Genomic DNA, 27,852 nt, shown 5'->3' on the forward strand with positions numbered 1-27,852 from the left:
GGTAATGAAAATGGTTCACATCACCCACCATAACAATATCATGGATGTGAAATATTATTAAACCACAGCACTGTTCAATTCTCAAATCCGATTGGTCAGAAGGTGTAAAAACCATAGGTTTATTTTAACGCACTCATTCTGATATGTTCTCATTTCTATAGTAACAGCTAGTTCAAAAGGACTCCATGTAATCGGAGCCTAATAATAAACAAGTGCATTTTTTTTGCCTTATTAACTTCCAAGAGAGAGCTAAACAAGGGACTGGTGAGGGAACGACTGCTTATAGCTGCTATAACGTGAGTAATATAAGGAACTAACTTGTTTCACGGACCACCTTTGGGTGGTAAAATTAGCTCATCACGTCAAGTTCAACTTCACGTTCAAGTTCACTTTATTGTCATTCCATCCATACAGTGGTACAGTACACAGTGAAACGAAACAGGACCACGGTACTACATAAAACAACACACTGACCACATTTCTACGTGCAGACGTGTGCTAACGACACAGGATAGTACAATACCACTAAAACAGGACAATAGGCACAGTAAGTGACAGTGTAGCGCCGATCAATACACAGTTCTAGTGTGGAAGTGTCCGATATAACAGGTAGTGCAGAAGATAGGTACCAAAGAGTAACAACATAATTTAAAAATGGTATCAATGTAAACATAACATGCTATGACTGAGTATTCAGCAGATTAGCTTATACCAAATATGGACATAGCAGTTATTGCAGTAGCAGCCACGTAAAGTGTATAATGGTGACAAGAAATTAAATACTATATTTTGCTTCTGTTAATGTCTTTTTTTTTTTGGTTAATGTTTAATATCTTCAACGTTCAGTGTAAAGCTCCAGACAGAGACATTGTGGATACTTGATACTTGTTTGTGTGTTTCATTTTCTGTGTTTGATTGCTCATTGTGTTTCACATTTTATGTTTGTCCATGATTGTTCATCTTATATGCATCATTGTATTACTATTGTATAGCGTCCTTGAGCTCTGGAAAGGCGCTATATAAATGAAACATATTATTATTATTATTATTATTATTATTATTGTACCCATGTAAACGTGGTGTGCTATTGCATCTGGCTAGTGTTATCCACTCATAAATCTATGTTATAAGGATTGGCCTCTTTTTTTGTGTCTCTGAAGGTGTATTTAATCTTCTCTAATTGCGAGAAATATATTACCTCTGATCCAACACTTAAAATGAGTGGAGTGGGGGATATTGAGTCCATGCACAAGAATTAATGCCAAAAAAATCCCACATTACTGATGGACTTTTATCTAACCAGCCTTTGTTCTTCAAGACGTACAAGCAAAGTCTGTGCTACGTCTCTCAGGTCCTTACGTGAGTCTCCCGTTAGTTGATTTGAATTAGAAAATAATTTGTCTCTCCGACTCACCAGCCAGTCAGGTTATTCTATTTGCACAGGTTTATTTGCTGTTTGCGATGTTATATAACCAAATGCCTTTTAGCTGGCACACACAAATCCTGCATTTTAATTTCAAGTGAATTGACACATCAATCTATTAAAGTGTCATACAGTGCTTTTTTTAATGACAACATTGAGGTAGCACTGACATTTTCAGTGCCACTTTCAAGTTTTTTTTTTGTTTGTCTTTTAAATCCATTTTTAACCAGCTTGCTTTAACTAGCCTACCTTTGTGATGTTTTTGGTTTGCCAGCTAATTGGGTTTTCTCAATAATCAATTTAATATTTTGTTAGTGGCCATTCACACGCTATAAAAAGTAGCTTTTAACTATAAAACTGTCATCACTGCAAAAAAAAAGTTGAAGAAATAAAGTTGAAAATTAACTTTACCTCACATCTAAATATAATTCAACTACCATTAGTTGTAGCATTAATTTTTTAAAAAAAAGCATACAATAAAGTCATTAATCAAGCCTATGTAATTATATTTTACTGTATCTCATACTATGTATCTCATTGTAAAAAAAAGTATGTCCATCGATGCAAACGAGACAAAAGCATTTAAAGATGACTGAGCAATACTTCTTCAGGAAAAGCCAGATTGCTGTAATTTACTGGAAATGATTAAAAGGTCTCAGAATGCGTTACAGTATCACGGCAATTTATTGTAAAATCGTCATACGGAACGCTATTGGCAAATTTTGCTATAAAAATGACAGCAATTGTTTACAGTGTAAACCAATGTCGTCTTTTTTTGAAACACCTGAAGGCCGTTCATGTATATATGTGCATATATGCTGATATACAGCGTATGTTTTCATCCATGTTGCGAATTTAACTTATGCAAAAAACTGGGGAAAAAATTTGCAAATTAAGGACCATTTCCATCCCATGTGTTCAAGAGAACAAAATCGGTCACTTCCGGGGAAACTGGCACGAAACATCAATACAAATGGAAATTGTTGCAACCGGGGAAGCCACTGTGGCTCTTTTTTCCAGTAGAATAAATGACTTGCGCTCAAGCATTACACAATGACCAAAACAACATTTAAGATGCTGTGTAACGAGATTGGTCCGCTGGTTAGTCCAGGTATGCGACCCACCATGCCCCAGTTCCCACAGAAAAACACACTGCCATTGCTTCATTTTTACTTTTCTGAGCCAATTATCCAATCACATGGTTTGTTGACGCAAAAAACATGACTTTTTTGATGTGCATCGAGGAATTTATCCAGTAAATGTGTTTCCATAATAGATTATGTGCATGTCTTCTTATCGAATACAAAAAGTGAGTGTTTTTTATGTGCATTTTGAAGATTTTAGATCTGATGTTTCCATCCAGTGGGGTTTTTATTTTTATTTTTAAGCGATATCCCAAAATACGCATAAAAATATGTGGATGGAAACATGGCTGCTGAGAATGTGAGTGTGTGGTAGTGAAATATTGAAACCTCCAAAGAACAGGTGCTTTTCTGCTCTAAAAGCTTAATGTGTGAGAAAACAAATGGTTTGTGTAGACTAACGTGGCATTCGACTCTGAAACCTTGGCACAATGAACACCGTACTGGAGTTCTGTAAGAGCAGGACTTGTCTAGTCCAATAAAACAAAAAACACGTGGATGAAGGACATCCGTGTCTCTATTGGGAGCAGATGGCAGTCGTGTTTACAAACATCACACTGGTTTGCTCTGGTGTGTCAATACTGCACACACAAGAACGCTGTCATGATCCTACTCATCCTAGTCACTTCCTGTTACACACACCTTGCATGCTAGTTCACACTAACATCGAATAGTGTGATCTAACTCATTTTCTCACTGAAGTCCAGAATAAAATGGAGTCTCGAATACCAAAAACGTAACTTATGTATGATTGTCATGTGATCGCGATTATCTCAAGATGGCCATGCTGTTTTCTGTATTAGGTGTTTTAATTGACTGCTGTATATAGTATACAAGCAAAGCCAGGAGTGTGCAAGAAAGCATACTTTATGTTCCTGGTGGAAATGACATAACGGTGTCAGACACCCACTGTGCATGCTCAGAATACTGTTTTCCATCGTTTTAGGCTGCAAAGTGCCCCCGGCCCCTGGGATGTTTCATTGTAGATGGGAAACTTCTGGAAAACTGACTAAAACTGACAAAAAACATTTTTCTTCAAATTTGCATGTGTTACTTATGGTATAAGCCTCATATACACACATACATACACACACACATACACACACACACACACACACACACACACACACACACACCAGACACCCTGATCCTGCCTTTTAGTAGTATCTGTATCTTAGTGCTAGAAATAAACTTCAAAAATGAATAATCAAAAATCTTTAATTGCAGCAAACATGTCGGCAGTGTGGAAGCATTTTAAAGTGTCAGAGAAAGATGTAAGAATGGCCGTTAAAGAAGTAGGCATATGTCTAGGACAATTATTCATTTGTTGTGGGTCCATCCACTTTTTTGCACTCTTGTCAATGCACTTTTTTGTTGTAGGCTACAGAGTGTTACATTCTTTCAGCAGTCAGTTATAGACTAACATCGGCTATTCAAGGGGGGCTCAAAGATCAAAATATTCTTATTTTACTCATTTATTTATTTAAAGTTATATTGTGCTTGTTGGTAGGCTATGCCTGCTGGAATGAAAAAAATGTTCAGTGTTAAATAACTATTTTGAAATTGTTTGAAAAGCAAGACAAAATAGTAAAAAGCACATTTTGACTATTTAATTTATGCAATGGTGAAAAAAATGGCAAAATAAATGGAAAAAACGCAAAAAATGTGTTCGGTATTCGGCCTTCGGCCTTCGGCCAAGTTTGTCATTCTATTCGGTTTCGGCTTCGGCCAAGAATTTTCATTTCGTTGCACACACACACACACACACACACACACACACACACACACACACACACATAGTACTTATGCTTACTTATTATATACACTTTTATACTTATATGACACAGCACATTGCTCTGAGCGGCTGAGACGACTGAGGGACCCGAGCAGAACAAACCCACCACTCTTCAGCAAGAAAACTAGACCTCTGCTCAGCACTCAGGTTATACTTGGATGGAAAGAGCTCATGTCCCACCTGGTGCGGCAAAATCCACACCATAACCCCAAAAAAGTGCTCCCGTTGAGGAGCAGTACTGTAATACCGGCTCCACTATTCAATCTCACACACTAATATAAAATATTATCACATAACTAATATTATATATTACATATAAGATAAAAATAGCACTAAAGTTAAAGCAATGAATAAACAACCACATCCTTTAACCACACTTCTTAGTAATTAGGTCATAAGAAAAGCGACAAGCGCAAAACCTTCCCCAAGCCCTAACATCAAACGTAACTTCGGACACAATTTGCCGAATAAAAATATAGGCTTAAAGCCATTTGTGGTCAGATATGACAGTACAACTGGATTTATCTCATGATTTCCACCACATATTAAACAAATATTAAGGAAATAGCTTAATAATAGCTATGTAATAAATAAATAAATAAATAAATAAATAAATAAAAGCAACAAACAAAACAAACAGCTAAATTAATAAACAAATAGATAGATACATACACATATTAGTGAACAAAAGCAACAAACAAACCACTGAATAATAAATAAATAAATACATACATAAATGGATAAACAAACAAATGAATGGTTGAACGAATAAACAAATACATGGATAAATAAACTAATGAATGAACCAAAGCAAACAAACAATCAAACAACCAAATAAACGCACAATGAACGTATGAATAAATGAATACATAATGAATGAATACATAAATACATAATTAAACTAGCAAATAAATAAATAATTCTACAAGTTACAAGGCTGCAGGCTATTTGTCAGTACTTGCAATGGCAGATAATTATATTGTAAGGGCAAAAATCATTTCATCAAGACTATTTCAAAATGAATTCAGCCTCAAAATGGCCTCTGATTGCTTCTCTTGAGAATATTTCTCAAGCATTTTAGGATTAGTCTACATTATTCAATAGAAGTGCAGTTAAACTGATTATCATGGTGTATTGTGACATAAATATGTAGCAGAGTGGGATTTTTAGCTTCGTGCTTTCCAGCAACAACAAAAATCCTTGAACTAACTGGACTCCGCGTCACTTCACGAGGACTGATCATAAATACCGTTTGCATTTAGAATATGATTTTATAAACAGGCTACTTGCCAGCCATGGCTATGAATCTGATTTGAGGGCTATCCACAATATTTTTCATAACCTCTATATTTTGACATGTGCAGAACTTGGGATTGGGAAACGGAAATGTAATTTCGTTGTAAATTTGTTGTTTTTAGCGTAGCTGGTGAGAGTTAGCTGGCTGCTTGGCTGTTATTTGAGTCTTCATAAAATGTCTCCGAACAGCCAAGTGAAACTAAACTTGTGGCTGAAACAAGAACATTATTAACAAAATAAACCGCTCAGGAAGGCAAGACGTCGCTGTAACAGTCAGGCACCATGTGTCGGGACTCAGAGTGAAACCTCCTGGCTTGAGTAATAATAAATACACACACAGTGATGTGGTTTTAGAGTTCATGGTGGTTTAGCATCAGGCATATACAGATGGGTGACTCTGTTACACTGTTATTAATGTTGCTGTCGTGGTGCGGATACACTTTTCCTCTTGTAGGGAAGCATGACTGCAAATGAATAAGTTCGTCTGACTGATCACCTTTATCCAATGCTGAACGATTTCTACCAGGACGACCCCGCCCCCATTCACAGGGACGAGTTTGCTGAGGATGAAAATGACAGAAATGGCATGCTATGGCCTTCACAGTCACCAGATCTCAGCCCAACCCAATCTTTTAGACAGTGTCTCGACCGCCATCGCTAACACTACAACGCCAACTGAGGAAAAATCTTTTGGAAGAACGGTGTTCATCACGGGGGGCGCGGTGGCTTAGTGTTTAGTACGTTTGCCTCGCACCTCCGGGGTTGGGGGTTTGTTTTCTGCCTCCACCCTGTCTGTGCGGAGTTTGCATGCTAGGATGTTCGGATGTCCTATCTATGGATGGAGCTCTCATCAGCTGGAGGTTACAGCCTGGAGACTGCTGAGGATGGTACCGCTTGAAGTACCATGGAAATGGTTTTGGACCTCAATTCCACATGGACATTCTCTCTGTGGTTGCTGGGACTACGGTTGCTGCTATGGCCTTGGGACTGATTACCACATGCAGTTTTGCAATCGGGTCTCCTTTAGTGAACAGTGGACTAGTTCAACAAAGACTTCATGTTAAAACCATAATGAACTTTCCTTTACTTTCACACTATCCGTTGTTACCCAGATGGTGATGGGTTCCCTTCTGAGTCTGGTTCCTCTCAAGGTTTCTTCCTCTTAACATCTTTGGGAGTTTTTCCTCACCACCGTCACCACCGGCTCGCTCAATAGGGATAAATTCACACACTTAAAATCTGTATCCTGTGTTTTATATGTTTCTGTAAAGCTGCTTTGAGACAATGACTGTTGTGAAAAGTGCTATACAAATAAAACTGAATTGAATTGAATGTTCTCCCCGTGCTTCGGGGGTTTCCTCTGGGTAGTCCGGTTTCCTCCCCAGTCCAAAGACATGGGTTTTAGGCTGATTGGCATCTCTAAGTTGTCCGTAGTGTGTGAATGGGTGTGTTAGTGTGTGTGATTGTGCCCTGCGATGGGTTGGGTTGTGCCCAGAGTTCCCTGGGATAGGCTCCAGGCTCCATGGATGGTGTTCCTCACTCCATTTCAATTCTAGAGGATTACAGAATGTTTCAAGGATGCTGTTTTTGTTTAGTTTTTTTCCCCTTTAATTACTCAGCTATACAATTCTGAGAAAGAATTCAAAGAATCCAGAAAGTTACCGCAGTGTAGAAGTTCATTGTTGTACGCAAAGTTTCCAAGACGCTTCTGACAAAAGTCCTTCATCAGCTACAAGCTTCTGAGGTTGTCAGAAGTGAAACCAGTAGACATTTGAAATGGTTTTGATGATGGTGTTCCTGCTGTAGCGTCAGATTCCTGATCTTGGCTGACAGGAACGGAAGCCGATGTGGCCGTCTGCTGTTGTAGCTCATCCATCTCAAGGTTCAGCATTGTTGTGTGTTCTGAGATGCTTTTCTGCTCACCACGGTGTTTAGTTACGTTACTGTAGACATCTGGTCAGGAATTCTCCTCTGATATCGCGCATCAACAAGGCTTTTCTGCCCACAGGACTGCCGCTCGCTGGATGTTTTTTGTTTGTCACACCTCTCTGTGTAAACTCTAGAGACTGTTCTGTGTGAAAATCTCAGCAAATCAGCAGTTTCTCAAATGTCTGGCACAAACAACCAATGCCATGGTTAAAGTCACTGACATCTCATTTTTTTTCTCATTCTGATGTTTGATGTGAACATTAGCTGAAGCCATCTATCTGCAAGATTTTATAATAAAATAATAATAATAATAATAATAATAATAATTGCATGAATGGGCAGGTGTACAAGTGTTCCTATTAAAGAGGCCGGTGAGTGTATTCTGAACTCTTTTGATCTTTCTTTATTTTTCTTTCAACCATCCTGACACTCTACAATCGTTTCAGTTACATTTCTCATCATGGCCGTACTTACTGCTGTAACGTTTTCCAACTTGTGCATATTCTTTCTGTTCCAAAACACTATAATTACTAAAAACACTCTAACTGTCCCATCCTTCAAGGCAAGAAGGATGTCATCTCGCTTTAACCTTTTTGTGGATCTTCCCAAATTATTCCTCATATTTATATATTCACATTAACGTTTATTTACACTTTACTGGCGTTCGTATGAGCAACTTCAAGGCCCTCTTGCACCATGTAATGAGCTTGCTGTATTCCATTTCAGTTGAAAGCACTGCTGGAAGCGATAGAAAACCTGAAGCCAAAATACATTTCTGTCTGAATCTCTTTTTATGCTTTCTGCAACACGGGATCCCTGACACAAGTAAGATATATATATATATATATATATATATATATATATATATATATATATATATATATATATATATATATATATTTCATTCTGTGTGGCTGATAGAGTTGTGCTCATAAATTTACACACCCTTTACAGAATCTGCAAAATGTTAAGAATTAAAAATAATAATAAGGGGGATATTAAAAATTGCATTTTGTTTATTTCAAGCAGTTTGACTGCTCAGGACAAACAAGGGACTCATGAACAACTATCACAGTCGTTGATCCTCCAGGTAACGACACACAGTATGAATAATCGAGCGTATGTAAACTTTTGAACTGGTTCATTTGTGTAAATTTAGTTATTACTGTGTCTTGTGAACTAGATGTAAACATCTGTTATGTGAAATAGATTATTCAGGACAGAACTAAATAAAAAACTACATGCAGTTTTTACGATCCCTCTTATTTTATCTTATCCCTCCGATTCTGCAAGGGGTATGTAAACTTATGAGCACAACTGCATGTTTTAGAAGTTTTAGAAGTGGCCCCACGTTTAAAGGGTTCTTAACGTTCACTAAATGCCCTTCTTGAAATCTTTGCCGGTTTCAGAACCCGTTCGCAGTAAATCCTCCTTTCTGAATTAAAGAAATAAATAAGTATCTCCTCATCAGCGTGTGATTACCGAGTGTTCATCAGAGGCTTTCAGACCTGCTTAGCACTTTCAAAAATACTTCTTTTCCATTCAATCGTCAGTAACCTGCTCTTCTTTATCCCACTGTCTCTCAAAGCGGGGTCCGTGTTTTCTCTTTCTTTTTATCTATCAGTTATCGGCTTGTCACTTGAATGTAATCCAAAAGTGAAATGTCGATACCTCTAACGACAAGCCAGCTTGCAAATGATGTCAGCTGCATTCTGTGAGTGTAAATAAAAAAAATCAGGAATAAAAAATATCTCTACGGATCCAATAAATTGCCAAAATATTTTGTACACATTGAAATAATGACCCTAATATTTACTTGAATTATTTTCATAAAATAAATCCGTACCAAGAATGTATGAATTTGATACTGCTGCACAATGGACCTTGTCCTAAAACCTGCTGATGATCTCCTCCCCTCAGTGGTCTCAGTTAATAAAGCAGAGCCACTTTGTTCTTCTAACCCCCTCTAGTGGTGAATTCCTGCTTAAAAAAAAAAAAAAAAAAAAAAGTACCCGAAACCTCATAAAAAAGGTCAGTGGGTTTTTTTCCGTCCATAAAAAGCATAATGATTTCCAGACATGAGCAGTGCTGGCCTCTGCGAATAAGTTATGAACTACTACTACTGGAGCCCACTAGAGTAATACTTCACTCAGCAAACGCTCAGTCATATGATGGCGAAAGCTCATCATTACACAACAATCCATCTCTTTCCCAATAACACTTGTACCTCCGGCATATTTTAATGGGGGGAAAAAATGTGATCGCTGGGTCTTTTTTTTTTTTAATCAGAAGAATCTAACTATTAAAATGTCTGTAGTAGTAAATTTTCTCTAGTCTTGTTATCTCTGTCTGAAACAGCACAGATTTTAATTTGCTGTGGGAAGAACGACTCCAAGACTCCTCTAATGCTTTTAATGGAAACCACATCAGTTACGTTCACAAAAGTTCTCACTGTAAGAGCCTTTTATTAGGCATGGTAATGAGATCTATGCAACATGAATTTGTTACATAAAATGTATCCATGAGAAACACTGTGATTCTCTCACTCTCTCTCTCTCTCTCTCTAAACAGACACACTGTATTTTTCCACTCATAAGTTGCTGACCATGATGGACACTCCAGAGAGCAGAGTGAGAAAGAGGAAAGGAAGGAAAGAGTATGCCAGAGTGTGTGTGTGTGAGACAGAAAGAGAGAGAGAGAGAGAGAGAGAGAGAGAGAGAGAGAGATCTGCTTTAAATAGATCTCACTTTATCTGCTTTAAGTGATCTCACTTTAAATAGAAAGAGAAACTGAGAAGGACAGAATTACTGCACCACTCTGCATGATCTTGTATTACTAGCGGGGGTGCGTTTGTCTGCTTTCTCTAAAAACAAATCTACTTCATTACAGTAAAGTGCAGAAAACGAGAGCGCAGACAGGAAGGAGAGAGAGAGAAAAAAATAATGTCAGAGAGGTATTGTATCAACGGACTAGCGTAGCGTGAGTAGGCCACACCCTCCTGTCTACAGACGATAAAGATATACGATCATTATCAAGGGCAGTGGTGACTTGACAGTTAAGGTTACTGATCAGAAGGTCGGGGGTTCAAGCCCCAGCACTGCCAAGCTGGCACTGTCGGGTCCTTGAGCAAGGCCCTTAACCCTCTCTGCTCCAGGGGGCGCTGTATCATGGCTGACCCTGCACTCTGACCCCAACCTCCTACCATGCTGGGGTATGCGAAGAAAAGAATTTCACTGTGCATATGTATATGTGATCAATAAAGACTCAATCATTATCAATCTAAGATCAATCATCCACAGATTATTTGCTGCTTTAAGAGATTATTTTGTACTTTTGTGGACCCAAGCGCAACAACATCACCGGTGGTCGTGATAATATACCAGAATGGTATGAAGAAGCAATGCTGGCGCTGATTTCTTTCCAGCCCAGACAGAAGAATCATGCAGCCGACCAGTGGCACGTGAGGTGATCACATAGAGAAACACTACCTAGATTAGGTTACGTCTACATTAATCCGGAAAACTGCATTTTCTGCCTTAAAACGCTCTCCGTCTACACTGGCGTTTTCGAACATTTTCCAAACATCGCTCGTCTGCACCGAAACGTCTGAAAACGCTCACGCCTATACTGAGCGTGCGTAGAAGAAAAAACGTAAGAAGCTTCGGCCTACGTCATTTCCCTCAGGCGTTTATTTAAAAAATGCAATCTGAACCTTGTATAAAGTGACATTAATCTCTAACAACGCTATCAAACTGGACAGCAGACACGACAACTGCAGTACAACATCGTCCTCCATCTTGTTTGACCACGTCACAAAAAAATATGTCGTTGTTTTTGGATATCTCCATTATCTCGGTCTACACTACAACGCGAAAGCGGCGTTTTCAGACGTATCCACTTGGCAGAGCGCTCTCGAAAAGCTCCGTTTTCGCTGGACAAAAACGCCGTCTCGGTGGGGACGCAATGCGTAGAGAAAAAGATGTAGACGTAGCCTTAATCTCCTGAGGTTTTTCAACCCCATTCATATCATATCATCAGCAGTGTCTGAGAACACGCATGTGAAATACAGTCGTGGGTATAATTCACAAGGACAAGGCGGATTTTATTTACTTTAGCATGCCTTTAGGGCTTTTAGGAGCAACTAAAAGTAGACAATACTAAGCACACGTTGTCTAATCAAGGTACAAACGGCACAAAACGACAGAACGATAAGTTTCTTGGTATGAACAAAAGAGTTCAATTTCCGGTGTATTATGTTTGGTCTCAAGCATTCCAGACTTTAAACGCTTCAGTTTGGAAATCCCAAATGCAGCTCCCTGTAAATGTGTTTGCGTAATAGTTTGCTCATAGAACACATTGCTCAACCTTAATAGTCTCAATGCCGAACCCCTGATAGACTTTAGATTTTCCTCCTATCGAATATCACCGTCAGCCTACAAGGCATAAGGAGATGACTAGCTTCACTCATTTCCTTTCTTTGTCACTGAGCCTGCGTTACACACACCGTCATCCAAATCATGCGGTGAGAATGATCGCACAGAGTCGTAATAAAATTCAGCCGCTAAGTGCAGCCCAAAACCATCATCACGTACACCACAGAATGAGTGATCAAAAGCCGCAGTGTGTCAGTGTGTGTTTCTTTAAGAAAGTGGCCTTTAGCCACATTTGAGAATGGCTAATTCACCAAAAGCGGTGTATTTAGCTGTAATTGCAGGTAGTGTGTTGCGTGTGGGATGTTGCGTATTAGTGTATTTGTTTGGCTAAGTGGTGAGAATTAAGATTACAAACTGAATCTAAACCATGCCATTAAGCCCTGTAGCTAGAAACAATGAAATAAGTAGAAGAGATCATCAAAGCAGGAATGTAAAACCAGTAATTATCCAAAATACTGCCAGTGGATAATGTTGTGTGTGTGTGTGTGTGTGTGTGTGTGTGTGTGTGTGTGAAACACAGCTTTTACTGAACCGGGACAGGAAATCCTTTTCACAAATATTAACTGCAGGACCAGTCAGTGATTTACTGTACATTCCTCATTCTCAGTGCAGAGAGTGCCTGTACTGTGCTTTTAGGGAAATACATGAATCATAAGTCAACAGCTTAATCAGTGAAATAAATGAAAATCAAATCAGACAAATGAAAAAAGCTGCCGTAGTTTAGCAACTCCAGTTTGTTCAATGCATGGATTTATGTAAATTATTTAGCTAGAGGCAGCTCGTTGAGAAAAGAGTTCCCCTCTCTCGTCTTGATTAGTGAAGTGATGACATGGCTTGGATTAACAGAATGTTTACCGACGACTGTAGAAAAGTCTTTCCTTCGAGTTCAAATCAGACGTCTCACCTGTTCAGAGTCCATGGCTCGAGTCAAAACTGTTTCAGCCATTAGTGAACTAATCACTAAAAGGTAACTGTTATCTCCATTCAGAACTTTTCATTGCTTCTCCAAGCAAAGAATTTTATCTACACCGCCCAGCCGCAGAAGACGGGCATTTTAGCCGACTTTGGAGCTTTATTTCTGGATAAAACGACAACTCAGGCGCTGCTACGGGGCTCCATCGTATGTTTCAATCGATCAGATTCAGAGGATTCATACATTTATTTACTTATTTTTTAAGATATGACAAACCTGTATTAATTTGTTTGAAATATTAAATCTTTGTTCGTGCGCATGGTGGCTTAGTGATTAGCACGTTCGCCTCACACCTCCAGGGTCGGGGGTTCGAGTCCCACCGCGGCCCTGTGTGTGCGGAGTTTGCATGCTCTCCATCGTGCTGCGGGGGTTTCCTCCCCCAGCATGGTAGGCTGATTGGCATGTCCAAAGTGTCTGTAGTGTATTAATGTGTGTGTGATTGTGTGCCCTGCGATGGACTGGCACCCTGTCCAGGGTGTACCCCGCCTTGTGCCCGATACGCCCTGGGATAGGCTCCAGGTTTCCCCGTGACCCTGAAAAGGATAAGCGGTATAGAAGATGGACGGATCTTTGTTCGTCGCAATTTATTTATTAACGCACTTTAACAAAGGAAAAAAATGTTTTGCATTGTTTATGATTCAGAATTTTTTTTTTAAAAAGAGTCTTTTCAGTCCTTCAAGTTTTGTTCAAGTTATTCGGAGAATTAAACGGAATCGAATCCAGTATCATGAATCGATTCGAATCGTGACCGGCATGTCATGTTACACCCCTATTAATTAAATACCTCTGCACTATGGGATATACATGAGGCTACCCTTTTAGCTCTGTTCTACCTCTATTAAATGCTGACATGTGTCAAGGCCTTCAACGTAACCACTCTATGGACTGCATTTCATTTCATACAGTCCCCGAGGACTAGACTAAGAAGATTGGAGTGCTTACCTGACATACTGCTCCGTATCAGGGCCTAAACATCGTTCTCACGTTGCTTACGGACTCCTCGATATCTGATCAACGAAACAGAGTAAGATACGGTCTCTCAGGAATCATAACTATTATAGATGTGAATGTTTAAATCTGAATTAGATTGACAGATAATCAAATATCACAAGTCGTATTTCTAATCATGAGATAAAGTAGACAATTTTGTGTTTGAGAGAGCAGATTCATACAGTGCGACCTCTGCTTGTGATCTGGCCCACCTGATATCTGGGTCCTCTCCAATGAGGTTCACACCAGTGTAGCCTGTAAAACACAGATCAGAAAGAGTAATGGACAGGCCAGTTGAGAAGCTCTGAAAACTATAGACTGTAGTAAACCCACCCATTCATGCAATCATCCAATCATCTCGCATAAAATCATGCAGAATGCATCAAATTATTCATTATATAAAATTTTTTTTTCATTTTATTTTAACCATTAGAATGGAGTAAAAATGTGAGCTCAGTGACTCTGGCATAACTGTTGGTATCGGACGAGCCGGTTTGAGTTTGAAACTCACACAACAATCTCTAGAGTTTACACGGATTGGTGCGAAGAAAATAAAAAACGTCCAGTGATTGGTAATCCTGTGGGAATGCCTTGCTGAGGAGAGAGATCAGAGGAGAATGGCCAGACTGCTTTGAGCTGACAGGAAGTCTGCAGTAACTCAAATAACCATTCTTGACAACCATGGTGAGCAGAAAAGCATCTCAGCATCTCATCCCTGTGAGCCAGGAACAGGAATCTGAGGCTATAATGGGCACAGGATCACCAAAGCTGGGCGTGTGAAGACTGGAAAAACATTGTCTTATTTACAGTGACCCTGTAACCGATGTAAGCTCAGATTCATAACATTTTTAATGAGTGAGTAGTGGTGCTGCATCACAGCTCCAGACACTCTGGTTCGATCCCGAGCTTGGCTTATCATCTCACACGTTCTGCCTGTGTCTGCATAAATTCCCTCTAGCTGCTCAAACAAAGAACATGGCAGCAAGTGGACTGGCTAAGATAAATTAACCCTGGGTGTGAATGATTGTGTGAACGTGTGTGTGTATGGTGTATTCCGGGCTCGCACCCAGTGTTTCCGTGATATCCTCAACCTTGTCCTTGATCATTTCCTGTAACGATTGGTCAGGATCTTGGCCACGATACGGCATGAACGGTGTTCTTCAATCATCTTATTGTTTTATTATACTTTATAAAACTGAACAAAGAGTGACTCAACCACACAGGCACTTTTGCCAGTGTAAACATTCACGGCTTGTCAGTAAACTGTTGCACCCGGCGCTGGCACTCGCGTGTGCTTTCGGCTCCAAATGATATGTTAGAGTTATGCATGCTAATGCTTTCGGATTGAAAGGAGGCTACAGGTGATAATTACTGCTTCCTGCAGAGGATTGCGTCCATGGGAAACACAGTAACTTTCACATTCGCCTGAAACTCACACACTATACTACATATAACTGTGTACTGTAAAAACATCTGCATCTGCATGTGTGTGTGTTGTGTGTGTGTGTGTGTGGGGGGGGGGGGCATGTTTTTTATATCCTGGTGTCCCTCATGTCCTCATAAGGGTATAAATATGAATATGTTTGGCTTCATGTTCTGTCTGACCCAATTCTTAGCAGCAAATGAAAAATAAGTGAAAAACAAAAGCAGAAAAGGTGCTTAACATGACTGATGCACATATTAAAGAAGAAATGTGTGACAAGTGCTGCATTATAAATATTTGCCCTTTGTCAAACTTTAAAGCAACCGTGATTAAAAGGATCATAAAATTGCGTCTGTATAAATACATTTTTTAAAAATAATAATAATACAGCGTCACCTATCACGAGAAGAGAGATAGGGAGTGAGAAATAACAGAGAGAGAGAGAGTGAAATGTGTGAAGGAATGCAAGGAGAAGGAGAAGAAAAAGGAAATAAGAGAAAGACAGGAACTGGGGGTAGACGGTGGAAAAGAGCGAGGGAGAGAGAGAGGGAGAAGGAGAAAAAAAAGGGAAAAACAAGAGAGGAAGAAAAAAATGACACAAATGACAGCAAAAGAAGTGACAGATTGGGAAGGAATACAGCACATGCGCAAGAGAGGAACAAAAGAGAAAGTAGGAAATGGACAAGAGGAGAGAGAGAGAGAGAGAGAGAGAGAGAGAGAGAGAGAGAGAGAGAGAGCATGGACGTGGACAGGAGCACACGCAAAGAAAGAAAGGAGAGGAAATAAGGAAAAGTCCGAGACAGACAAACAGACACGGAGGAGTGTCATGAGGCAGAGAGAAAGAGTGTTTGGTTTGTTTCCCCGATGCTGAACTCTCTGCCCTGCTGTTGTTACAGGCCGCATTTCTGGCACTGAGGACAAGGTCCTGCCTGCAGACCAATGAGTACAAGTTCAGCCAGGACACACACACACACACACACACACACACACACACGTTTAGTAAGTGAAAACATCTTGAATATAGTCAGATTTATGGAGTATTTCCTAGTATAAGATTACAGTTAAGGAAACATATTATTGCAGATTATTAAACCTATTTCTAGACATTTCTTTTGACTCATTTCAGGAACCCTAGACATCTTTCTTCTGGTGTTTTTCAGAGTCAGTAGAAAGGTCTCTTTAGTGTCCTAACTTATTGTAACTGTGACTGTAATCGCCTGGCGCCTGTAAACTGTTCATGTCTTAAGGACGGTTCCACGGGTGCATGTGCATTAATTCTTTATGGTTCACTGAAGAACGGAAAACATTGTTTAAACCCTTTCCAATAAAGATCTGTAAAGAGTATTAGGATTTTACAAAATTGTACTCTTTTTTTTTTTTGCTGAGTATAAATCCTCTCATCCAAACCCGTCCGGAACCGCAGAAAATTCCTACATTGTTTTCTCTTCTGCCTCAAACTGAGACAAACACGGAGGCTGTAATGACCAGGCCTGACCCCCGGCCTATTTCATTTCCAGCACCAGAGATTAAAAACCGGCTGCATTTCTCTTCAAATTGAATTAAAGCAAAGTGGAACCGTTTCACCGATGTGTTTTCTTCTCTCTTCCACACTAGAGTTTCACACACACACACCACACAGTAGACACACCCACAAAGGAAAGAAACCAGGAACAGGAGGGAGAGAGTAAAAGAGGAAGAATGAAAAGATGCACAAAGTGAAAGACGGAAAGGAGGAAGGACGAAAAGTGACAGAAAGAGAAGGAAATCCTTTTCTAATGCATTCACGCTGTTAAACAGGTGCTTTATTTTTCAGTTCCTTCTGCTCTTATCTTTTCACTATTATCTCTCTTCTTATGTTATGCTATTTGTTTTCAGCGTTTCAGTTCCACTATACTCTTGCCATAATGGACGCAGCAAAGTATTTTAGCTCGAGTAGCACACAGATCACAGATTAATGGAAATACACCTTACAAATAGAACACACACACAAATGTGTGTGTGTGTGGGGGGGGGGGCATGTTTTTATATCTTATAGGCACCAAATCTACCACATCTAAAAATTAAAAGTGTGTGTGTGTGTGTGTGCTCATATTGCATGGATGGTTTTCTTTCTCTTGTATATTCTCCTTTTCTTGTTTTTGTCTCTAATAATCACAGTAGATAAATAAGGGGCAAATGGGATTCAGTTTCCAGCAAAACAAAGAAATAAAGAGAAAGCAAGAGAGAGAGAGAAAGAAAGAGAGAGAGAGAAAGAAAGAGAGAGAGAGAGAGAGACTTTTGACTTTTAAGACACCTTTATTAGGTTCAATTTTTTGGTATATTTACATATCTACACTTCTGAAAATCATTTTTCCCATTTTACAAAAAGAGAAAGAAGGAGAAGAAAGAGAAGAAGGGAAGAAAAAAAGAAAAAACAACCCCCACAGACCCCCCTCCCAACTCAGAAACCACCCCACCAAAAAAAAAACACTTTGTCAGAACAGTATATCGTCAGCATATCCGTATGCATTCCAAGAACACATCAAATCCTCTCTTGCGGTTGCTGCCCATTTCCTCAATCTGTAGCGTCTCCTTGGCAACATTACGCCTATGGTGTGTTGTACAGATTTAATGAAGATCCTCCTGTCCGGGAAGAACTTAGTCAGTAAAATGTTCCGTTTTCCTTTTGTCAGTTCTAGAAATCGGTTGATCTGCTCTTCGGTGTAAAGCTCTTCAGGTTGCTCTGGACGGTTGAAAGTACATGGTTGTTCTGGGGTGACCCTTTCCTCCTCCATGTCTGTGGGGGGTTCCTCTCCTGCCGCTCCTTCACTGCACTCTGGGCCCAAGTCCTCCAACGTCTCAACATTACGCTGTGCTTGTTTAGACGATTCTTCCACCTTGTCCATCTTCTCCCTTATTATTTCCGAATTAGTTTTATTCTTCTCGATGTTCTTGTCCTGTAGGTTCTTCTGTTGCGGTTGTGTGGGGTCACTGTCTCCACCGGTGATAGCGGTGTAGGGCTTAGAGTGAAGACTGTCTGTGGTGTCGGTGTAATTGCTGGTATGGGCGCGGGTGTCGGTGTTACTGCAGGTATGGACGCAGGTGTCGGTGTTAGCACTGGGTGCTGTGATTATTTCAGTGGTGTGTTCCTCACTGACCTCTTCTCGCTGTGACCTCGGTGTGTCGTTGCCCCTCTCTGCCCTAGGCTTCTGCTCTCCGGTGCCCCCCTGCTGGCTGTCTCCGCGCTGTTGCTGCTGTACCCCGGCCGTGTCGCCCCCGGAGCTCCCCGGCTGCACCGCTCTGCGTGGGCAGCTCAGCCGTTTATGTCCGATCTCCCCACACCCAAAACACCTCAGGCGTTCGGTGGTGGCGAAGACGGTGTAGCTGCTGTCGCCGTGTTTACACTTGAAGTTTATGTCCAGTGTTTGATCTCGGCTGTTAATAAACATATAAACCTGTCTCCGGAAAGACAGGACGTGTTTCACCGCGGAGTTCTTACAGCCGAGCGGGATGTCCGTCATGGGGCCGGCGAACTTTCCGAAGCGGGCCAGCTCCTTCATGATCAGCTCGTCTTTAATGAAGGGGGGGCACGTTGGAAATAACGACCCGCGTCGCAGGGGCAGAAAGAGGGGTGACGTGTAGCATGTCACCTTTTAGCAATATTCCACTTTCGCACAGCGTGTTGGCGAATATTTCTTTTTTTAGGAAGATCACCACCGCTTTGTTCATTCGGGAGGCGGAGTAGATGTTCTCGCACCCGACCTGCTCTCCCACCGCCAGCAGAACCTCCACCACCTGTTCTCCATTCCTCGGTATACACCTGGCGTCCCGCTCACCTTCGCCCACTCTTAACTTTCACTAACCACCGCTATCCTACTAACTAGACCTTCAATAGATTAAATACAAGAAAAAAAGGACGAACTCGTGAAAAACTTTGGCAAGACGCCAAACCACTCGCACGCGCTCTACACACCACGCTCACTCCACCGCCGCGCATGCGCAGAGAGAGAGAGAGAAAGAGAGAGAAAGAAAGAAAGAGAGAGAAAGAGAGAGAAAGTGAGAGAGAAAAAGAGAAAGTGAGAGAGAGAGAAAGAGAGAGAGAAAGCGAGAGAGAAAGAGAGAAAGAAAGAAAGAGAGAGAAAGAGAGAGAGAGAGAGAGAGAGAGAGAGAGAGAGAGCTAGAAAAGGAAGTAAAAAAGAGGTGGAAATATAAGGAAGCACGTGCCAATGGTTTTTGGCTATTATTAGCAGGAAGTGGCTTGGTATCAGAGATATGATATCAGCATTTGTTCCACGTTGTCTCCTTGGCACGTTTCCCTCACGCTCTGCTGTCTAAAGTAGACATGTGCTGAGATTCGGATTTGGTATCATGATAATTGTGTAATGAACTGTTAAGGATTACGACCTTATCACAACAAGGGATTTGTAAAATGATGACGTTCCTACCGTTAACTGCCACGGGGGGGGCAGCATTTTAACTGAAAACGAACCTCGCTTTACATGTCTAAATATATCACTCAGTCATGATGACGTTTCAGCCATGCATGTTTTTTCAACCTTTATATACCAGTCGGTATCGATATGTGGAATTAATGATGAGGCTGAACGTGGCCTGGTCTTTTTAAAATCCTCAGCTGTCCAGTTTGGGTGCCCGTTGTAGCCTCAGATTCTTGTTGTTGGCTGACAGGAGTGGACCCTGATGTGATCTTCTGCTCTTGTAGCCCATCCACCTCAAGCTTTGACGTGTTTTGAGATGTTTTTCAGCTCACCATGGTTGTAAAACATCGGTTATTTAACTTACCGTAGCCATCCTGCAAGCTCGAACCAGTCTGGCCGTTCTCCTCTGACCTCTCTTCATGGAACTGATGCTCTCTGGATGGGGTTTTTTTTTTTTTTTTTTTTTTTTTGTCTGTATAAACTTTAGTCTAAACTGCTGTGTGTGACATTTCCAGGAGATTCTGAAGTACTCAAAACAACCCATCTGGCACCAACACCCATGCGATAGAATGAACTGACTTCAGTTAAAGGATAGCTCTTTTCATATTCTCAGTGTTACAGAGTAATCTGTAAATTAACCAGGAAAACTTTCCATAACTTTTTTTTTTTTTTTTTAAACCCATCTTTACCGAGGGTGCCAATAGTTATGGAGCTGACTCTGATGTATATCACAGCCACTCTTTGCAGTCCACTCACGAACTGCAAACTTCTTCGTACTCATTCATTCATCTGCTGCTACAGAAGTGAACTGATACACACACACCCACACACACACACACCCACACACCCACACATGAACACACTTCAAAGAAGCTCAGAGGTTGTTTTTTTTTGTTGTTGTTGTTTTTTTTTAAAATAAAAAAGTACAGAGGACCTTCGCTTCAGAATGAGAAAGCAAAAAATAGCATAAAACCATTTTCTGAAACAGGGAAGAAAAATCTGCAGATGAAAAGAAAAACATCCTCCACAGACCAGATGCCACACATGCGCACACACACACCCACACCCACACACACACACACACACACACGCACGTGCTTTATATAATACCATGAATTAAGAAATGTTGCTCAAATGCAGTTATTCAAACCGATACTGCAATGGGTTGCGAGGTCAAATCCCAGACGGATAAATAAGGATGAATAAATAAACCTCTTGCCCGAGCTGGTAACAGGTTTTTAGGTGTTTGTCAGGTAGAACAACTGAAAACACCTGAAATGTGAGAACACCTTGCTCTAATCTCGCTGTGATGTTTTTTGTCTTGTGTAAAACAGGCTCGGCCACGCCGCAGTAAAGGAGCTTCTGGCAACTTAGGTTTTCACATTTTACTCAGCACCAGCGGAACAGAGAAAGCTGCCATGTGGAATCTAAAATGGAGTTCAGGAGGCTGCATATAAACAGGACCATATCTGCTGGTCAAAAATTATACCCACTCGAGAGGCTTTACTGTAATTACTGTACTTCACAAAAAGAAGAAAAAAAAAAGCTAAAAATGTAGTCCCCCAATCCCCCCACCCACAAAAAAAAAGTCAACCAACATTCAGAAACTGGTTTCAGTGCAGGCTTTCAGGTTTACTAAAAGAAACAAAAGACTATATATTAAAATCTGTTGTGTTTTTTTTTCCTGTTAGTCAGATTAGATGATGTGAAAGAGAGTCCAGCAGGAGGCTGAGCTCAGTGGCAGAAGACTATGCTGTAATGCTGTACACTGTGTCTCATTCACCCATTCACACACACACACACACACACACACACACACACACACACACCAATGGTGGCAGAGCTGCCATGCAAAGCGCTAGCTTGCCAGCTTAGGGTTCAGTGTCTCGCCCAAGGACACTTCGGCATGTGGAGTCACGGGGGCCGGGGCAACCTGTTCTACCACCTGAGCCACAGACACCCTGTGCTGTATTGCAACGCTTCTTATTACTTCTCAGTAGTAAAGAGGATTCGGCCTCGGGCACTTTTAAATCATCATCTCTGTCTAATGGTGTCGAATGTCTGCCACATAAAAGCCAGACGTTTGCAGCAAACAGCCAATAGTGTTCAACATAGAAAAAAGCAGGTGTGCAGGCTTCCGGTTGAACAGCACGAAATTATCTTGTGGAAATATGAGGAACCTACACTAACTGCAAAAAGCGACACCGGGAACGCTGCTGAGTGCGTAAATGCGTACGTTTACTTTTGTACGTTCACAATGAGAATAAACGGATTGAAAAATTATAACCCCGACATCTTTCACATCTTTCATGGCATTTCATTTCATATAAATATAACATTTTAAAGTAAATATGAATAAGATAAATATCAATTTGTGAAAATATTTTAGGACAGGAATAATGCCACTGCATGCAAATATGTACCACTCACAAAGAAGCGCAAAGCAAGACATACAGTGTGCGGTACAGTAAGAGACTGGCTTCGGTGCGTCAGGTTTTAATGTGCGGCTCACGATAAACTAAACCATCTATCCGTATCGTGCGTACCGATGGTCATCAGGGAAAGACAACACAAACACTAAAGGATTAACTTTGATGCGTCCGATTTATCTCACTTTGCTCACAGGTGATTGGTCCAATTTGGGTGTGAGTTCTCTTACCCAGAATAAAACGTTCTCTGGAGCAGGTTAGGCATATAGTGTGAGTTACCATGGCGATGAAAAACCAATCCACCTTGTTGAGACCGAAAAACCAGAGTTTGCTCAAATTAAACGTAAACTTACCTGGTAGCCACCGAAACTGGCTTTGTGGAACAGGCCTCTGTTTCTCTTTCTCTCCCTCTTTCTCTCTCTCACTCACTCTCTCTCTCTCTTTCACTCACTCTCTCTCTCTCACTCAATCTCTCTCTCTCTTTCTCTCTGTCTCTCTCTCACCCTCTCTCTGTCTCACACTCTCTCTCTGGTGTTTTACTAATTTTTGGCTTTGTTTTTTTTCCTGTGACAGTAAGTGAAAGTACTAAAGTATTAGGTAAAATACACAAGCTGTAAATAGCTGAACGTGGGAGAGAGTGAATGGGACGCTATGGCCTCTGAGGCCGGTGAGGAGACGCTGTCTCTCCGGCATGGCGTCAGGTGTGTGCCGGAGAGTGGAGCAACAGGTGGAGGAGGTTCTGTTACTGGTGGGAGAGCAGGTTGCGTGTGAGAACATCTCCTCGGCCTCCCGGATGAACAAAGCAGTGGTGGTGTTCCTACGACAACAAAACCTTGTCGAAAAACTGCTCCAAACTGGAATATGGGTGAAAGGAAACCCAGTACAGGTTTCCTGTCTGTCTGCCTCTGCAACGCGAGTCGTCATCTCTAATGTACCACCTCTCATCCAAGATAAGGTGATAACGAAGGAGCTGGCCCGCTTCGGGAAGTTCCTCCAGCCCCATGAGACTGATTCCACTCGGCTGCAAAAACTCGGCAGGGAAGCATGTCTTTTCGTAGACAAGTTTTTATGTCTTTGAATAGTCAAGACAATACACTTAATGTGAATTTTAAATGCAAACACTACATCGTGTTTGCTACCATGGAACGTCTGAGATGTTTTGAGTGTGGGGACGTCGGACACAAGACGTTTGTCTGTCCGCACAGAGCTGTGCAGCCGGGGAGCTCAGAGAGCACGGGGACAATCAGCAGGAGAGCACCGGGGAGCTGGAGCCTGGAGTTAAACACACAGTGCAGTGACACAGCAGAGCCAGAAATTGAAAAGGTCTGTGACAAACACAACAGTCTCCCCAACACCGACTCTTTCTCCTCGACTAACACTAACAATCGTGCCGATGTGGATGTTACTGTAAACAACATCACACACACCGAAGGTGGTGTTAGAGCTAAACCTGCTGCAGATGTTAGCGTTAGTAATGACCCCGGCCTCAATGATTGCACTGACCCCATAAAGCAGCAAGAGAAGAAACCACAGAGTCCACACAAGACCACATTTAGACAAAAACACACTGCCGAGTTAAAGAACAATAAAGCTTAGAAGGAAAGAGTGGAGAGAAGACGGACGAGGTGATGGAATCGTCCAAACAACCACAGCAGGAGAACCAGGGCCCAGAGTGCAGCGCAGGAGCTACAGGAAGGGAACCGCTCATAGACATGGAGGAGGCAGAGGTCAACCCAGATCAGCCAAATACTTTTGACTTTTCAGAACAGCCTGAACAACTTCACACCACAGAACAGATGAACCGGTTTTTAGAATTGACCAAATGAACATCTCACTGGCAAACTACTTCCTGGACAAAGAAAAACGAGTCAAATCTGCAACAAAAAATGAAAACTTGAACGTGCTCTCACCACGGAGATGGTTCAGATTAAGAAAATGGACATGAGCTGCAATAAAGGCCTTACTATAAACAGGACTGTGGACTTTTCATACGTATCTATAGACTACAATGGATTAAGACTGAAGGGGTTTGGGGTTCCTGGGTGGAGGGTGTGGGTGGAGGGTCTGAAGGGGTTATTTAAAAAAAAAAAAAATGTAAATGCAACCCCAACACGAGGACGAGGGCAACAGAAGGCTGGAAAAGTAATTGTTACTACAAAGAAACATCTGGAGGAACATTTGGAACTAATTAGGTTAATTGGCAGTAATTGACAGGTCAGTAACATGACTGGGTATAAAAAGAGTATCTTAGAGAGGCAGAGTCTTTCAGAAGTAAAGATGGGATGGAGTCTGGATGGAAGCATATGTTGTTATAAAACCTGTAGATATCTTTCAGCATTGATGGTGGCTTTCCAGATGTGCAAGCTGCCCATTCCATAGGCACTATTGCACCCCCATGCCATCAGAGATGCAGGCTTTTGAACTGAGCGCTGATACAAAGCCGGACGGTCCCTCTCCTCTTTAGTCCTCTTTAGTTTAGAGGATGCGGCTCCATGGTTTCCAAAAAGAATTTCAGATTTCGATTCGTCTGACCACAGAACAGTTTTCCACTTTGCTTCAGTCCATTTTAAATGAGCTTTGGCCCAGAGAAGATGGTGGCATTTCTGGATCATGTTCACATATGGCTTCTTCTTTGCATGATGGAGCGTTAATCAGCATTTGTGGATGGCACGGTGATCTGTGTTCACAGACAGTGAGTTCTGGAGGTGTTTCTGAGCCCATGCAGTGATTTCCATTACAGAATCCTGCCTGTTTTTAATGCAGTGCCGCCTGAGGGCCCGAAGATCACGGGCATACAGTATTGATTTTCACCCTTGTCCCTTGCTCACAGAGATTTCTCCAGATTCTCAGAATCTTCTGATGATATTATGTACTGTAAATGATAAGATATTCATAGTCTTTGCAATTTTACGTTGAGGAACATTATTCTGAAATTGTTCCACAAATTGTAGATGCAGTTTTTCGCAGATTGGTTCACATCAGCCCATCTTTACTTCTGAAAGACTCTGCCTCTCTAAGATACTCTTTTTAGACCCAATCATGTTACTGACCTGTTGCCAATTAACCTCCAGCTGTTTCTTTTTAGTAACACGTATGTTTCCAGCCTTTTGTTGCCCCCGTTCCAACTTTTTTGAGACGTGTTGCAGCCATCAAATTCAAAATGACCTTATTTTTTTCTTAAAATGCTACATTTCCTCAGTTTAAACATTTGATATGTTTTTTATGGCCTATTGTGAATAACATACAGATTTATGAGATTTGCAAATCATTGCATTGTTTTTTTATTTACATTTTACACAGCGTCTCAACTTTTTTGGAATTGGGGTTGTATATAAATATGCTACACTGATGCATTAAAGGCATCATAAAAGTCAAAAGTCTCTCTCTCTTTGTCTCTCTTTCTCTGTCTCTCTCTCTCTCTCTCTCTCTCTCTATCTCTAGGATGTGGTGGGTTCTAAGATAGTTTTGTAATCTTGTATTAATAATAGAATCATTTTTCTTCCCAGGTTGCTATTGACACATATGCGTCTATAGCTGTTGGACTCAGATTTGTCTCCTGGTTTAAAGACCAGGTTTAGCTGGTTTAGGTGGCTAGCCAGGTAGCTTTCAGTTTAGTTTGTGCCAACCCGGGGTTTTAGATACCATGAAAGTGGCTCAGCTTTTACCGGTGTTCATCGCCATAGTAACTTACACTCCACGGCTAACCTGCCCCGGGGCAGGTTATGTTCTGGGTAAGAGAACTCAAACCCAACTTGGACCAATCAATCAGCTGTGAGTAAAGTGACGCAACTAATTCACCTCCCCAATTTACATCTATATGAAATGAAATGACATGAAAGATGTCGGGGTTATAGGTTTTCACAATAATAAAGTAAATAAATAAATAAATAAATAAATAAATAACTCTGGCTCTTACACCTCTACTCTGTGCACTTTGCTTTTCTAGAACTCAATTAAAAATTCTTGTATTGTAGCACTACTTGTATTGTTCTCCGTCTGACATATCTGACATATCGTACCAGTAAAACCTGATTGGATTGGATTGGTTTGGTTTTGTCAACTCGAAACTAATCCCGAAACCTTGAGTTTGTTCGACTAGCTTCACGGTACAAGCCCCAGGTGTCCGGGAAAATATCCCACCCTCCAAACAACGCTGAACAATTGGATTGTGGTTGTCTTGAATGTATTTATCATTGCTGTATTCGATCAGTTCATTTAAAGTCCATCAATGCAACATACCTGGTTGTGTTTTAATGTCCGCCATCTGTTAGCTCCTTTACTGTGATTGAGAAATCAAGAGGATTCAGATTGTCTTTAATTTGATTCTTTCAGGGTTTCTAATTTGGTTTTTAGTTCCTTTCGAGCAGGATTTATTTCAGTTGCTTTGTAGAAAAGTGTGTCCTCCATATATTCTTCTCTCTCTCTCTCTGAACTTTATCCTCTTCTTTAAGCATATCAAAAGGATATTCTCTTGGTAGTAATGTACACATTAGGCTCCAGACTCATTTCATTATGTTTATCACTTGGTTCTCACTTCCTTAATATTAAATTCATTTTTATTGCACAACACGAAATGCAATCGAATCCAAGCCTTACAACCCATAAACATGATGTTCTCTTTTATAATGTGTCATTATGTCATGCACAACCAAAACTGTTGGAATGTTTGCACGCACACACACACACACACACACACACACACACACACACACATCGCATATTAAACACTAGAGTAATGTTGAGTAATGAGTTAGTGGAGAAATGAGTTTCGGATCTGCATTTATCTTTCGGCATCAAGGGAGGCAGAGGAGTGTGTGTGTGTGTGTGTGTGTGTGTCTGTGTGTGTGTGTGTGTGTGTGTGTGTCTGTAGCTTGCCATTTAAATCCATGCAGTCACATGTCCAGCCCCAGATAACAGAAATGTTTTGTAGTGTACCGTTTTGGAACAAGTCAGCGGAACTAACAGTGACTTGTGCTCATCTAAATTTGATCAAAAAGGGCAAAGCGAGCTCAGAGTTCATGCGTCACTGGCCAAGAACGTTAACAAACATCTGCATGTACCCTGTATCCAACTTCAGTGGAACATTCACAGCGGGCACAGAGAACAGTGAGCTAATAGAATTTTTAAACAGGGACTAGAAAGATGATGCATAATCCACAATGTGTAATACAGACGTCAGGGTCTAATGGAGCGTCCTACACTACATACAACAACTTTTCCTCAAACTCACAAGGAAATGTTTAATTTTTTCTTACTAGTACTGGTGAAATATGTAGAACGTGATCTAAAATAATCGTTTAAACCATGGCATTAGCACGAGTGTATTACATGGCTGAGGAAACCTGATCCAGACTGCTTGTCTGTGTGTACATGTCTGTGTTTACCTGTCAGTCTTTACAGACAACCATAAACTCCACCCCCATATGAGTTCGGAAAGGAAAACATGAAGAGGCACCTGAATACTTTTACCGTGAGCAAAAACCACACAGTGCTTCTATTTAAAAACTATTCACAATACACGTAATATTGTAACTTGTCCAAGATTTTCCAAAATGTCTTACTGGGTTAGGAAATGAAGCTGGACTCAGATTTAATGACAGTGCT

General features: G+C 40.9%; 1 protein-coding gene across 2 annotated transcripts in view; it reads right to left on the reverse strand.

The window, feature by feature from the left end:
- The window catches only part of LOC128615658 (thyroid hormone receptor beta), a 125,371-nt gene that overhangs the window by 22,463 nt on the left and 75,056 nt on the right, over positions 1–27,852 (reverse strand). For both annotated transcript variants that reach the window (XM_053637884.1, XM_053637885.1), the window contains exons 3-4: positions 14,194–14,236; positions 13,934–13,998 (exon numbers count right to left, since the gene is read on the reverse strand). In XM_053637884.1, coding sequence (XP_053493859.1) covers positions 13,934–13,940 — 7 coding nt within the window. In that variant the 5' untranslated portion in view covers positions 13,941–13,998; positions 14,194–14,236. The remainder of the gene's footprint in view (positions 1–13,933; positions 13,999–14,193; positions 14,237–27,852) is intronic.

The sequence above is a fragment of the Ictalurus furcatus genome, chromosome 12 (assembly GCF_023375685.1).
Source record: "Ictalurus furcatus strain D&B chromosome 12, Billie_1.0, whole genome shotgun sequence".
Lineage (NCBI taxonomy): Eukaryota > Metazoa > Chordata > Actinopteri > Siluriformes > Ictaluridae > Ictalurus > Ictalurus furcatus.